This window comes from Phyllostomus hastatus, unplaced genomic scaffold (assembly GCF_019186645.2).
Source record: "Phyllostomus hastatus isolate PE091 unplaced genomic scaffold, TTU_PhHast_1.1 phas_scaffold_46, whole genome shotgun sequence".
NCBI classification, from domain to species: Eukaryota; Metazoa; Chordata; class Mammalia; order Chiroptera; family Phyllostomidae; genus Phyllostomus; species Phyllostomus hastatus.
Genome location: NW_025334032.1, coordinates 39186821 through 39202763, shown reverse-complemented (window position 1 = coordinate 39202763; position 15943 = coordinate 39186821). Strand labels below are relative to the sequence as shown.

Here is a 15943-nt window from a genome sequence, read left to right as displayed (position 1 = left end):
GTGGATTGAGCGTGGGGTGCGAACCAAAGTGTCGCAGGTTCGATTCCCAGTCAGGGTACATGCCTGGGTTGCAGGCCATGACCCCCAGCAACCGCACATTGATGTTTCTCTCTCTCTCTCTCTCTCTCTCTGTCTCCCTCTCTTCCCTCTCTAAAAATAAATAAATAAAATCTTTTAAAAAATCTATCAGAAATAAAGCACATGTAGTAACATTTAAAAAAAAAGAATTGAGCGAAAGCTCAAACAGAGGAAAGGCTGTTAATTTTTATTGGCATTGATATTCAGTGCATTTGAGCATTTCTGATTTTCTTGAGCTTTTTCATGATTAATTCTATTAGATACAGATTTTATACCAATATAAATGTGAGCCGTGCTGGCATCTCCAAGATTAAAACGGAGTCTCGATGATTTTGAGTAGCTATTCCACGAAGACAATTTTGCCACCATATCCATTTGGTAATCAGCTTCGTGGGACCCGATCGCGCCGGCCATAGGCGTACAGACAGAGAATGAAAAATGTTTTCTCCAGTTCTAGGGAGCCAGATGCAGAACCATCCGTCACTTGCTTGGGCACGTTACTGATAAACTCTGCAGCAAAATAACAAACAGTGTGCCCCTGCATCTTGGCTGTTGAAAATGAGATTCCGTCCCTGATTGATGGTAGCAGAGAGGCTTGTAAAAATGCATTTCCAGCTGATTAGTTCAGAAGGTGTCAATCCCGCGTGGTTGTATGACCCGCAGACCACATGCCAGATGTACATGAGCTTTTTATAAACTAACAAAGATGAATGACTAAATTTAAGCATTTCTCTTTGGCCACTGAACCCTGTATTGCCTAAAGGAAGACACGGTGGGAGTATTGTGGGGGAAGAGAGTGGGGAGCACTTAACCCTTCGCTGACCAGATGAACGGAGATACAATGTAATACAGTACTTCGAAATACTTTCTCTATTGAATAGCTTCTACTCATGTTAAAGAATGAATATAAGGGGAAACCCTTAAAGAATATTAAGTGTTTGTGTTCATTACTCTCCCAAGCAAATGAATTCTAAATCCGTGCAGTTTTGTTTTGGGGGCATATTTTTTGAAGTCAGCAATGATTTGGGGGCCATAGTTCAGTGGTCTACGACTTTAATAACTGGGCCTCCATTTCTTTGAAAGAGATGGAGGGGAATGGCACTGCATTGCATTATTATACACCCTCATGAAAAATAGGCCTATAGCACAGTTTCATCTTTCTTCCCCTAGAAAGATTGAGAAATATTTAGACATTTTTCATCCTCATGGCCTTTTGGCTCAGAAAGTAATATTTTAATAAATTCCTATTAAATTTCAGAGCTCAATTTCATTTGACTTTATTAAAACATGATTTTAAATTTTTCAAAGGAATAATATGCAGTTTTAAACAATTAACAACACATTTTTAGAAGCGTGACAGACATCGACATGAAAATCTGTCATAAGGAAACAATATGTCATAAGATCTGCTTATTGGAAATTCTGACTCATACATTTTCACATGTATAGAAATTGTGGTAACAAAAAAATTAAAATATTAATGTAAAACGGATCCAATGCCATACATTTAAAAGTATTCACCTATTAAGCTTTTGCTTTGAACTACAAGGAAAGTAGTGAGAAGACTTTGGGTCACTGTCTCTAGAAAAACTAAGTCCTTTCAATTTCAAGGGACAGAAAATCCGCCCACACAGGCACGAGAAGAAGGGATGGCCTTTGCTTCTGAAACCGAAAAGGCCAGGAGGTCAGGGGCAGCTTGCTGCAGACACCCCAGAGGTGTCCCTGTGACCCGCGGTTTCTACCCCCCCCCCCGCCCCGCCCCGCCCTTGGCTCTGCTTCTGCTGGGATGGCATCATTACAGCTCCAGGCTGGTCGGGGGTTGAGGGGAGGGAATGTCTTAGAAGCTCCTGCAGGTCACTCGGGTTAGACAAGTCAGGTCACGTGTGCATTTCTGCTCCAAACGTGAAGGGCAGCATGCACTGGGACTGAGAGTTGGGAAGGGATGGAGAGTGAGAATTCAGAGCTGCGGCCCAAAGAAGGGGGGATGGGGGCTAGGAGAAACCACGAGTGTTCGCTACATTCTTCTGCAGGTGGGCAAAACGACTGAAGGACCCTGAGCCAGGACCCCTGACCTGGTTCTTACTCCGCCTGTGCTGTCGCTAGCCTTCTCCTAGACCGACCAGTACAATTCCTTTGAGTCCGTTTTCTCTGGTCTCCCCTTGCTGTCAGATAACGAAGGGGCGAGCTTCTATTCCGTTAATAAGAGCAGCCTAAAGCAAAACTGGCTAGTATGGTTTTTTTAACAAAAGTTATTTTGAAACACTTGTGTAAATAAAATATATAGGTCAACTAGATATTTTCAACAGAGTTTGCCCTAATAGGATCCTGCCAACACCTGATACTTAGGTCTGAAGATTTTAAAACTATTTTGTCAGTTCTCCCAAGAGGGAGTCAAGTCCTCAAAAACCAATGTTTTTGTTCATCGATACCGAGAAACGTACCATCATTGGCAAGCAGATGAAGATGTATGTATCAGCTGGTCAGTGAAATATGAGCTTAAAGAAACATGTGATCAAACCATCATAACCTGACACTCGTACCCACGAACGGGGTGGTTCGTGTGTTTCAAACCAAACACGTCCATGGGCCATTGAATGTGGTCTCCCTCTGGTGTTTCCGGAGAAGTCACTGGAAAAGTCTTCGTAGCTGTGACTTGTTGATGTCACCCACACTGTACGTCAGTGTTTTGTGATGGTTTCTCATGATCTCCAGTATTTTGGGCTTATTTACATTTGCCACATTTTAAATGAACTCCTCCATTTCAGAGAGGCGTATCCAGGGCTCAGGCTCCTGTTTAAAATGTGAGGAATGACCTTAATTTTATTTGGAACACACTTTCATCTTCCTTGGGAGAGCAGTTTCTGTGAAAGGTGGTTGACTAATCTCATCTATTTTGTGTTGATTTGTATCGGCTTCATTTCACAGACTGTTATTTTCTGACCCTCTCCCAAATTAGAACTTCGCCCTAGGTAGGTCCCTATTTATTTACCACGCACACTTACCACATTCGCTCCCAGGGCGCTTTCTCTGAAATACGGGAGGCTTGCGTAATTGTACTTCAAACCAATCCATATTACTTCACGCCACTAATAGACTGTCCTAATTAGTGATTTTTTATTTCTTCGTCAGAATCAACATACGATTCTTCTCAGCCGTCTCCAATCTAAACGTTTACTTTATACAAAAGCAGCTGCAAGGATTGTGTTTATATTTCATCTGTTTCCAGAAAGTGTACCTCATGGGAATTACTCTCAGATGGGGGGGGTGGGGGGAAGAAACAAATGTGAAAAAACCGACCCACACACAAAGCGCATTCGCCATGGCAGCACAGGGAGGGGAACTCTCTCACTGGTTTGTGTCCCTCTCCGCAGATGGACTCGTCGACTGCATGGACCCTGATTGCTGTTTACAGAGCTCCTGCCAGAATCAGCCCTACTGCCGTGGACTGCCCGACCCGCAGGACATAATTAGCCAAAGCCTACAATCCCCGTCTCAGCAAGCTGCCAAATCCTTCTACGACCGAATCAGCTTTCTTATAGGATCCGATAGCACCCACGTTATACCCGGAGAGAGTCCTTTCAATAAGAGGTTAATGCTTCTTTTCCTGACACAGATTCATAGGGATAGCATATAGTTGCATGAAGCGCTGACCGCTGTGAATCTGTGGAAAGGGCTTTCTTAAACACGGTGTTTCCTCTTGCGGCACATGCCTCGCCCAACTTTGTGTGTCAAGCACTTTGGACACTGTTCCCATACTTGCTCCGTTTCCGTGCCTGCGACAGAACAGGACACCCCATTAAGGAGTCAATAAATCTTCATTTAACTAGTTAGCCCAGTTGGAAACGTTTCCAAAGAAGCAGCAAAAAGACCCCAAAAGGCAAAAGAGAAGTGCCCTTTTTCTTTTAGCTGAGCTCGCTAAATAACATAAATTATGAATGAATGGAACGGGACGGCTAACGGCAAGTGGTGGGATCGCCTGAGCCGTGCGACTGGCGCTCTCCAGAGCGGTAATGACCTGAGAGTAAGCCCGTAAGTGAAAGCAGGTGTCTCACGTCCCACGGAGCGGAGGAGATGATTTACTCCAGAACTCCTGGGTCTGCCGCAATTTCACAGCATTAATGCAGTTCGACCCCGCAGTTGATTAAAAGTTGTCACACAAATGTTCCTTATTGCCCCCTTAAATCTTGTCCTTCTGGGTCCCTGCAGATTTACAGATTGCCTCGGAATTAATTGGAAAGTATACTTTTCTTCATGTAAGCACCAGACATGTGATTTATGGGGGGAAAAAAACAGCAATTTATAATTTTAAAATTCATCTCTAAATCATTGCTTTAGATAACTCTCCAAAACCAGCTTGCAATGAATTAAAGCCCAGGGTGAATCACTAGGCATTTCCAGAGTGTGAATTACACGGAATTAAAAGGGACATTGTCTTGGGAGTATTTCAGTCTGGTTTTTGTGAGTAATGATTGCGTGCGATCCTGTTATTTTATCTCGAGGTTGAATTATCTCTACATCATCATCCTGCCTGCCGGCCCGAGAAGACAAATGTTCATTCTGCTTCTCCTGCATTTCCCACAGCCTCGCGTCCGTCGTCAGAGGCCAAGTACTCACTGCTGATGGGACCCCGCTCATCGGGGTCAATGTCTCCTTTTTCCATTACCCAGAGTACGGGTACACCATCACCCGACAGGATGGCATGTGAGTGTGTCCCCGTGCACTGTCTGTGCCTGAAGTATTGTAAGTGCAAGAACTAGACAGTCTTCTATCACCCGGCATGTCTTATTGGCCCTTGTAATATAGGGGTACAATGACTTTCAGACTCCAGAAGTCTGTGACAGCCCACGTAGCAGAAATTTAGAGTCCTGTGTTTGTATAGCTCTTGATAAGTTGATGCCATTTTCTAAAGCATGATGATAGTGTTATGGGGGGGGTTAAGATTTTATTTATTTATTTTTAGAGAGAGGGGAGGGGAAGTGGAAAGAGAGAGCAAGAAATATCAATGTGTGGTTGTCTCTAGCGCGCCCCCTACTGAGGACCTGGCCCACAACCCAGGCATGTGCCCTGACTGGGAATCGAACCAGTGACCCTTTGGTGCACAGCCCATACTCAGTCCACTGAGCTACACCATCCAGGGTTAGTGTTGTGGTTTTGAATGTTCTTGGTCAGAGAAGATTCTTGATGAAATATCTACGAGCAACATTGCATAGTGTGTACAACCTAAGCTGAGATGATTCTGAAAAAGGAGTAGGCGGGTAGATAATAAAGCGAATTTGGAACATGTCAATAAATTGATAAATCCAAGTGCAGGGTATATGAGTGTCCATTGGCTAATTCTCTAAAGTTCCTGTAGATTTGAAGCTACTTCATACAAAATTGGGGGGGGGGGGAGTTGATTTTCTTTGTAAAACACATTGACTTAAGGAGGTTAAATAGTCTGGAGTCGTCCCATGGGATCCAGCTGGTTCACTGGGCATATCTTGTTTTCCTTAGGTTTGACCTGGTGGCGAACGGTGGGGCCTCTCTAACCCTGGTGTTCGAACGGTCCCCGTTCCTCACGCAGTATCACACTGTGTGGATCCCCTGGAACGTCTTTTATGTGATGGACACTCTCGTCATGAAGAAAGAAGAGAACGACATCCCCAGCTGTGATCTGAGCGGGTTCGTGAGGCCGAATCCTATCATCGTGTCATCGCCGTTGTCCACCTTCTTCAGATCCTCCCCGGAAGACAGCCCCATCATCCCTGAAACACAGGTAGAATATTCTAGCAGGCAGCTCTTTCAAATAAACCGTTTCCAGATCGTGTGGTTTCCAAAGAATGTGTAAAAAGGATGGCAGCATTCCAGTGCCATTCTAAGTAATTCTGTAGAAGGAATTATAGGATGTGGCGTGTGTGTGCACACCCCAAACAGGTATGGTTAGGGCAGTGTATCTAGTTCTTTCTTGAAGATCTACTCAAAACTACTTTGCTTCAGGGTACACCTGTATGTATTTAGTAGTTGCAGCCAGGTGGAAAAACAGATTAAACTCAACAGCTAATCATATCTGTGCTGGTGTATTCTCTCACTGGGAAGGCTTTCAAGCGCCTGTATGTGCCAGACCTCCTGACCGGCTCACCGCAGGTGATCACCTGCGTGGTCATCTCTCTCAGTAACTGACCATTCAGTTTTTACTGTGAGTGAAAAAATGTTTTCAAGGAGGTTATTTTTGACAGAAAATATTCATTCATTTGCTCAGATATTATTTTTAAAATGGGTTCTTAAGTCTATAGTTTGTGAATCAGAAAGCCCTCTTCTCCACAGGTTAAAAAAATATAATTTTCTTTACAATGGCCATGTTTTCACTGTTCATTTTACCTAATGAAGTATCTGGATGTTGTTTTCTTTCCTATGTGTTTCCAATTAGAAATACTTTCAGGTCTTCGAGGCAAGACATTTGGTACAATAATAATGGACTTTATTCATAAACAGCTAAGGAAAAATACATCATCTTTAAAATTTAACAATACACATCAGCTTTGTCACATTCATTCTTCAAATATTTGTTGAATTTTTGCTTTGTATCAGATGCTGTCAGAATGTGACAGATTGGAAAATCGGTCAGAGGAAGTACCTGCTTCCAAGGAGTTTACCAGCTAATAGGGAGGGAAGGAGACAGCAAATGGATAAATATATGTCAGGCTGTGAGTAAGACATTGTGAAAAACAAAGCAGGGTAAAGTGGACGGAGGGCAGCTTTATAAAGTGCGGTTTGGGAAGCTCTCGTTGATAACATGATATTTCAGCAGAAACTCTAAGTGAAAGAATAAACCTTAGAAATAGAAGCATTCCAGGCAGGGCCCAGAGCAAGGGCGAGTGCGCTGGGGGAAGAGCTTGCTTCACTGGCTCTCGGAATGGCAGAGGGGCCAGCAGGGTGGGGGCTGGGGTGAAGGGCGCAGCACAGGAGTAACAAATCACCGAAGACCATGTTTGGCGAGGGTGAGGACATCCTCCTCTGAGTAACTGCAAGGTGTTGGTCTTCCGTGGTTGGAACGAACAGACCGGTCAGAAAGCAGCCTCAGTAGCCAACAGCAAACATGATGGCGGCCTGGCCAAAGGTGCCTGGGGTTGAGGCGGTAAGAAGTGGCCCTGCGACGGTGGGGTCCAGGGCAGAGGTGCGGAGTGAAGATGTAAATTCGGGAGTCATCAACTTTATAGATGTACTTAAAGCACAGGATGAGGCAGTAGACAGAGATCAGAAGAAGTGAGCCAAGAAAGTCTAGGATAACAAAATACGGAAAATGCTCGCAGACAAATATGATGCAGAAGAAACACCTTGCTCATGTACTGCGTAACATCGAGCAGACTTCGAGGAGACACTGTCAGAAGCTCACTGTAACCTACTCAGTGTAACGCTCCCTCCCCAGGGCCCACCGTGCCGCAACTGAACTCATTCGCCAGTCCAAAAATAGACCTAACCTAGAGGCAGTGCCTGTCTACAGGTGGCAAATTTCTAGCAAACCACGTCATTGCAATAGACTTCAAATCCACAGTTCTGGAACACATGAAGGTTCTTTTTTTTCCATTCCATAATATAGACAGAAAAATCTACTGAGAGCCTATTAGGTATTACCAGGTATTCTGCTAAGATAAAAAGAGTGAAAAGACACGCAGCCTGTTACGCTAAGCATGATAAAGATTTGAGTGAAGAATTGTGGAGGTTCAGAAGAGAGCCCAATTCCGAAGGAGCCAAAGAAGGCATCCCCGAGGAAGTCGGCTTTAAGGTTGAGGAAACCGCGCGAGCCACTGTGTGGCGGCGGAAACAAACAATGCTGTGTGAGGACCGGTGAGCAACGTACTGTGCGTGGGGGACACGCACGGAGAAAGACCGGGGCCACATTCTGCATGGCCCTGAAATACCACCCAAAGGAGACCTTGAATTCTTTAAGCCAAGGGAGCCCGAGGACCAACCAAGTTTTTCCAGCATTTCTCTAACGCTGACTCCAGCGACGAAATGCCTCATTGACGGAAGGAGGCAGAGAGATCTGCGAAGAGCCAGCGGTCACCAAATTTCCACGCACACCCAGCGCACAGATGGACAGGGCTCACAACGGCAGGGGCGGCGGAGAGGAGGGAATGGATTAGACAGAGAGCTGGAAGGCGGCATTGGCAGGAGGCGGCTTCTAACTGAATGGCTAATGGGGTCCAGAGTGGCGCATTCAAATCACACAGCCGCCCAAGAGTAGGCAGAATGGTTTATCTTTCCCCTCCGGCGGGATTGGCTTTCCACACTAATACAGGATGACGTGGTCAGTTCAAATGACTTGGGAGACACGCATGTTTTAATGAACTAAATTACAGATATTTGTTCCATGGAGGTAGGTGAATGACGGAAAAGACAGCAGTCAGTTATTAAAATTAGGATAGCACGTGATACTTTGAAACAGAGAAGCACCTCCTAGAAGATCGCAGGAAATACAGTCATGAAAGATTGCCTTGTAGATACACACAAAACCTGGCGAATTTCAGAGAAGTCATTTTGAAAGTAAGTGAAGAGGAAGTAAAGTTTATGCTTCAGGTCTCAATGACTTGTAGTTTCCGGGCCACTCAGGAGTCACAGAATCTGCTTTTCAGACTGACCTGTTGATACTTCACCCCAGTGAGGGGAAAACGAGTTCTGTTCAGTTTGTCTACCTTCCACGCTTCAGTCCAACCTTACATGCAGCGGTCGCCCTCTGTCGAACAGAGCTCTAAAACGTTCCTAACATGTTCAGAAACTATTTTGCTGGAGACCATCTGTGGTTGGACTCAGTGTGCTCGGTGAAGGAACCCCGACTGTAATCAATGAGCCTATTATAGGAGAGCGACGCCTTCTGAATCCATTACATAGCATCGCCGTGTTCCTTTCCATGCTAACGCCGATCACCGACCAGGACGGAAGCCTGTTCAGTTCATTCTTTTGTGCCTCTTCCGACTGTTTGATTGTTCCCTTTGAAACCAACCGCTACATCCTCGGTATCCACGTTTCTCCTTAAGTTATCAAAATCTGGAGGTGGCAGAGGTACACCATCCCTACCTTCTGTGTGAGAGCAGACGGGGAGAGAAACACGTCTGAACACTGCACTGTGCTCTAAGATTTTCTAACAGGAAAGAGCCATCCTTTAGGTCTGCCCGGTGAGCCTCGGTAGGGTGATCTTGAAGAAGCCTCTGAAAACGCCATGAAATTCTCCGCAGCGAAAGGGGGGGCCTGGCCCCCGTCTGGCAGGCAGATAGCCCTGCACCTCACATGCAGCGTCGTAAGGCTCTGAGGGGCTGCCATTCTTCACCAAAGCAGTGGGAGCGTTAGTAAGGAGAATCTGAAATCTCCAGGAAGACTTCTGTGTACTACACAAAATATATTTTTCAAAATAACTCAACAATGTTTTGGCATGATGTGTTTTGCATACATCAGTATAAATTTGTGGGCATTGATTGAGCCCGTCACATTGATGGGTAAATTGCAGAGTTAAGACTAGGGTATTTTTTTAAATGTATAAAGAAGATAACTCTCATGCAGGTAATTATATTAACTTTTTACAGCCCGGTTTCACTTCCAAAGGTATACAGTGTCTTTTATAGCGTGCATTCAGTAACACAGTAGCTGTTCATGGGGAGATATTTCATGCACCTTTCAATTATTAATTCATTTACCGTCACATTGAAAATCAGTGGTGACTCCCAGCTTATTTAGCTAATTATGAGAATGTGCTATTTTCATATCACTTTTCATCACGGATGTGGGCTCTGCCATCGCTCCTGCCTTTGTGAGTCGTGGCCAGCCAGCCGATGAGGCCACAGCAGAGGTCTCGTCCCTACCTGAGGCAGCTGGTGGGGGCCGGATCTCTGGCCCAGACCACGTCCCTGTTCTGAGCCAGACAGCTCCCAGATGTCCGCTCCACCCCGCTAGGGCCTCAAGGGGGAGGGGGGTTAGGGAGAAGCTACTGTGACCACACACTCACACGGCAGCACGTGTCGGCCCGGTGGGGCAGCCACAGCGGCCGCTGCACCAGGAGTGGCCCCTGAGGTGTGGAGGAGGGACACCTGAGGCGTGAGGAACTCCAAACAGACAACAGGATGCTGCCCAGTGGAGAGCAGTCGGGCCGGCGGCAGAGGTGTAGCCAATCGCTGAGTAGGATAACGGCTCCCACGGCTATTTCGTGAACCGTGACTCTCGTGTCTCAGTTGCTCTACTTGGTTTGGGGGTTTTGTTTTGTTTTTGTGCACACAGTTTATCTGGTAGCTGTCCGCAATCACAGTTCGGTGCTTTCGCTTTATGCACACCTAGGTGCTGCACGAAGAGACCACCATCCCAGGGACAGACTTGAAACTCTCCTACTTGAGCTCCAGAGCCGCCGGGTACAAGTCCGTCCTCAAGATCACCATGACCCAGGCCGTCATACCGTTTAACCTGATGAAGGTCCACCTCATGGTGGCTGTGGTAGGGAGACTCTTTCAAAAGTGGTTTCCCGCCTCGCCGAACTTGGCCTATACGTTCATCTGGGATAAAACAGATGCATATAATCAGAAGGTCTACGGTCTATCCGAAGCTGTTGGTAAGTCCCATGTAAATTTATATGCTACACCAAAAAAAGTTGTCTTGGTTCAGAACTAACCTGCAAATAACTGAAACCCAATGAAGCCAGTGGATGAGCAGGTAGGCAGTAAGGTTGTCGTCACAGGGAAGTTACGTGCAGGTTGGCTTAGATATAACATGGGAAACGGGTGTATTGACTATGAGGAGAAACAGAATGTGTCATCTCGGGGGAGGCCGAAATTAGACTTTAGAAGCACGTTCTGAAGGAGATTTCAGGTTGTCATATTTTTTTCATGTTTTTTCTCTTTATTGCATCGCTTTTATTATTTTCTTCTCTCTCTTTTTTTTTACAATTTTACCTCCCTCACTTTCCTTACCTTTTTCTTTTTTATCATTTTCTGTGTCTAACAACTGGTGTAGTTTCCACTCACAGTGACGTTTAACAGGATGTCAGACATTTGTGCCTAAAAATTATTTTAGCCCTTTGGATTATAAGGACCGGTCCGTTCAAGGAAGGAATATTCTTCATACGCCAGTCAGATCCACTGGGTCCCTGGGCGGCAGGAACGTGGAACTGAACTTTGACACGTTGAGATGTACACAGAATAGCGTCCAATTCAGGCTCCAAACATCGACCACTGAGGAGAACATGCATTTTGCTCTACTAGTTTTTAATTTAACAAACACTATATTCTGAAATTAATATATAACTTGGACTTAAATAATTCAGATCCATCAGATAATTGCCGCTTCCTTCACTTTGTCCTAAATGTTAAAACTCCGTGTCTCCTTGTAAACTCGGAGGGGTTTTTTCTGATTGGTTTGTATTACTTTACTGTAAATGTCATTGTTCATTCCTGATAATGGGACAGTATGGCTTTTTATTGTATTGCATTTTACTTACTGTAAATATTTTTCCTAACTCAATACTCGTGGAAACTACATAGCTCCAGTAATTCAGGTAGCACATATGGTTTTCAGTGGTTATCATCTGATCGCCTTTTGGGGCTGACTTATCTGAGACAATTACTGACTCAGTTGCCCAACCCGAACTTCATTCTGTGCTGTGAACCCCTTGTAAAGAGTAGTTTGGAGGGGGGGGGAATACCAGTTTCCATTAAATCGATACAAAAATAATATATGGAGGTCATACTTTTAGAAAAACATCTTTGATGTGATTAAATCTCCTCATATAAAAAAATAAACACTGCCTGTAACTAAATGGAAATAGGGTCTCAGAACACGATTGTGGAAAAAGCAGACGTATGGAAATAACGGAGATAAGTTGCAGCCCTGCCATGCTTGACCGATGACCTCTGACCTGTCTTGGTTCCAGTGTCAGTTGGGTACGAGTACGAGTCCTGCCTGGACCTGACGCTGTGGGAGAAGCGGACCGCCGTCCTGCAAGGCTATGAGCTAGATGCGTCCAACATGGGCGGGTGGACGTTGGATAAGCATCACGTGCTGGACGTTCAGAACGGTAAGGTCTCGTCCACGGAGAACTACCATCGCTCACTTTCACGTGCATCATATTCCACATTCTATTCGATGTGTGTGGCAGGATTGGGATTAGTAGGGAAAACTAAGGATGTACAATTGACCTTTGAACAACACCAGGGTTAGGGGCGCCAATCCCCTGCCCAGTGAAAAGTCAGCACGGTAGCTTTCGACTCCCCCAGACTCAGCTGCTGATAGCCTGCTGCTGACCAGAAGCCCTACTGATAACATAAACCGTCAATTAACATTCATGTTACATGTTATGTATGTAACCTCCTGTATTCTTACAATAAAGTCAGCCAGAGAAAAGAAAATCTTATTAAGAAACATCATAAGGGAGAAAAATGTATTGACATTACTGTACATATTTATTGAAAAAAATCTATGTATACATGGACCCACACAGTTCAAACCTGTGTTCAAGGGTCATCTATGCTTTTAAAGCCTGTACTAGCCCGAAGAGGGAACTACACAATACTCTTCCAACAAATGCTTTGGTGTTCACAGATTCATTACCAAAATAGTTCTCCCATTAGGATGGGAGTGACCGCCCTTGGCGCTGCGTTGAAGGGCGTCCTCCCCACGGGTTCGCCCGGGAGTGTCTGACGCCACAGGGAGCCCATGAGTGGACCCAGGGTGCTTTGGGAAGGTTTACCCAAAAGGGAGGGAGGGGGAGTTTGGTTTCAGTGAATAAAAAATATAAATCCATGTTACTTTACCAGTCTGTTACCACTGGATCTTAACCCTTAGGTAAGTAGCCTATTCTGAATGTCTAGATTTTTTTCAGTTCTTCATAGAGTGTACTTGAGGGGAAAAAAATATCCTTACACTCAAATTGGGTTACGTATAGTGTTATTTGACTTTTTAAATACTAGGAAAAAAATAAATGCATAGTCTGAGAAGAAAGCAAGAAATCCAGAATAAACCTTGCAGTGGACTTGATAATACAAGTGGATATCCTCCGAGAAAAAGCGTATTTCAGCTATTACAAACCAAAAGAAAAAAATTACTTGCAAAATTGGACCAGCTTAATCTCATAAAGAATGTTATTTATAGTAAATAAATGCTGCTGCCTTTACATTCTGTCCTCATAATGGCTACGTCTCAGGTACTTCGTAAGTACTTTCTAGAAAAGCAGAATCTTCAGGTAGTAGTAACTCGACTCTCCCTTTGCAGATAGCCAGAGAAGGCAATTTCAGTCTTGATGAACTAATCTAGCTTTGACTTTGCAGAGGTTTCTGGGCAGTTCAGAATATTGAATGTAGCAGTCAATAGAACTACATATTTGACTGTGATTAATGATCACTTTTTCAGATTAATGTTGCTTTGATATTTGTGTTTTTTTTAATTTGTTTAATTTGGAGAGGATATATTTTCAGGCTCCAAATACACTAAATCTAAAGCAGTCTCCAAGCCAGGGCTAGCTGCTGCATGACCTCCCAAAGAGAATAGTAACTGAGCAAATCAACACTAAGGAAAAAAACAAGCAGAAAGCCCCTCAAACAACGCCTCTCCTATTTCATGGCTGTGCTAAGCCCTGTTCCCTTTCTAACTGTGTCCTGGACGTCGGGCTGTAGTTCGGTTTGCACCCCAGAAGCATGGGAGCGGAGCCACTAGTCCCCCGTGAAACACACAGCTCAGAAACATGAGCCTCCCGGCCACGGAGGACGGTGGCTTTGTTTGCCCCATCCTAAGGCACATGAGCAGCTGTAGCTTCAGTGTGCAATGTCAAAAACACAAGGCCTCGTCGTGGTCTTTCAGAATGCAGAGCCCGTGCCAACGCTGCAGGCAGCTGCCCTTGATTAAGTTATTGAAATTGTATTTCACACCATTTGACACACTGCTCTGTACCTTGCAAAGTTCTTTACAAATGAAACTCGGGGAAACCTCTCTAGATGCATTTTAGTTATTCTGAGACAGAAGGGTCAAGTTCATAGCCAGTTAGCCCCGGGATCTCACCCATGAGATTATGAACCAAGAGGGAGGCTACAAGCAGAGAGCCCTCGGAAGGTCCACACCTCTGGAGTTCAATGCTGTTGCGATGCCCAACTCTCAGTATGGTCTTCAGGGGGGTTAAGAAAACTGTAGCTGTCCTGAGCATGTATGTATGGTAAACACACACACGCACACTCTCTACCAGAATAATAAGAGTTAGCTTTTATCAAAATATCAGCTCAGATGTAAGAACTGGACCAGCCCAAATTCTGTCCTCCAAAAAACTGTCATAAATTATAAAACAACATGTTATTTTGAAATGGGAGGTAGCCTATTTGTGGAATGAACTGAATGTGATTTCAAATCGTACCCAAGAGCAGCCTGACAAGCAGTGGCTTTTCAAAGTGACACATGTCTAATGGAATAAACAAAGTGATTTGCCATCCTGACAAGGTGGATGAGCTGTGGAAACGCATCAAGGAAGAAGGGAAGGCACAAATGGAGACAGTGACAGGTGTTCGTGCAGGCGCCCTGGAACAGGGAAATAAATATTCTAATGTTCATCTCTCTACTCTGTCCTAATAGGGGAGAGCCGCGAAAGACCAATTAATTGCTCGTGGTAATGACTGAACGCGTCAGGTGCAGAAGGGTGTGGGCTGGCTCCTAGCACTCTTCTGATGGAAATTACAGAGCTGGCTCTTAGAGGGAATTACAGTTCCATAGTTATCAAATAACATAATCACAGAAAGAAGGGTATTAGGTAGCAGCAATGCGTTCTCTGAATATTCAAGGCAAAATGCATCTGATCTATTGTTATGATCTAGTCTTACATAGACTTTTTTTTTTCATAAATATGAATAAACCTATTTCATCTTTCCTGATTTCCTTATGTGAATTTGCTATGATTGTTCCATCACTCAAATAGCAAAGCATTAAGGAAAGGTAATCCAAGAATTCACCTCAAATGTGCCGAGCTATAAAGAGAACATAATTATTTTGACCTCTTCTTCACTTTAAAATTATTCCAAAGTGGAAGGAAAATATACTTTCTCTAGTTTCCTGTTGCACGTTCACGGGGCTGGTTCTCTTCACGGTTTACCTGCTAAACAAGGTCCGAGTTGGCCTGGAGAACTGCTCTGCGATGTGGAATAGTCGGTCACAACCGCATGTACAGCTCTCAGGTCAGAGCAGCAGGTGGTTTAGGCAGATGACACACTGGGAAGGGTCCCGACGTGCGTGTGGAACGATGACAGCTGGCCGGGCAGTGACACGAGACCAGAATGGAGCCTTTGATCTTTGTGCTGCGGCCACGACAGATGACTAAACTTAGACTCTCGGCTCAACCCTGCTTCCTGACTACAGAAATGTTTCATCTTCATTTGGAATTTTTTTCTCAGAGTTTCATTGACGATATCGTAAGGGAACAGATTGGCATTTTGTCTTCTTAAAATATCATTGACACTTTCATGCCGTGAAGCAGAATCACTTTAAATAATTAATTGGCCCTTCCACAACAGGTTCGTTATGTTTGAAATGTTGAACATGCCTTCTTATACCAGACAACAGTATAAGCAAGAAGAATATTCTTTGACAGTATCGCAGAATATTGGAGGTTTGTTATAGACTCTCTAACTTTGTTTTCCATAAAGTATTTTTAACTCAAAAAATGATAAACTCTTAAGGAAGAAATTTATATTACGGTGCACATTTTATTAATTGGATTAATTTATAATATTTTCAACATCATTTAACAATTAGGTATACTGGTTCCTCCCTAAAGAACATGATTTAGAACATGGCTGTCCAACTTGGTTGACATTAGGGTCTTCTGGAGAGGTCTCTAAAATCTCAGTGCCCAGGCTGCACCCACACCGATTCCATC

General features: G+C 44.3%; 1 protein-coding gene across 2 annotated transcripts in view; it reads left to right on the top strand.

Moving 5' to 3' along the window:
• Nucleotides 1-15943, top strand: part of TENM3 (teneurin transmembrane protein 3) — a 562235-nt gene that overhangs the window by 494955 nt on the left and 51337 nt on the right. For both annotated transcript variants that reach the window (XM_045821208.1, XM_045821209.1), the window contains 5 exons: nt 3450-3666; nt 4660-4779; nt 5572-5833; nt 10381-10648; nt 11966-12109. In XM_045821208.1, coding sequence (XP_045677164.1) covers nt 3450-3666; nt 4660-4779; nt 5572-5833; nt 10381-10648; nt 11966-12109 — 1011 coding nt within the window. The remainder of the gene's footprint in view (nt 1-3449; nt 3667-4659; nt 4780-5571; nt 5834-10380; nt 10649-11965; nt 12110-15943) is intronic.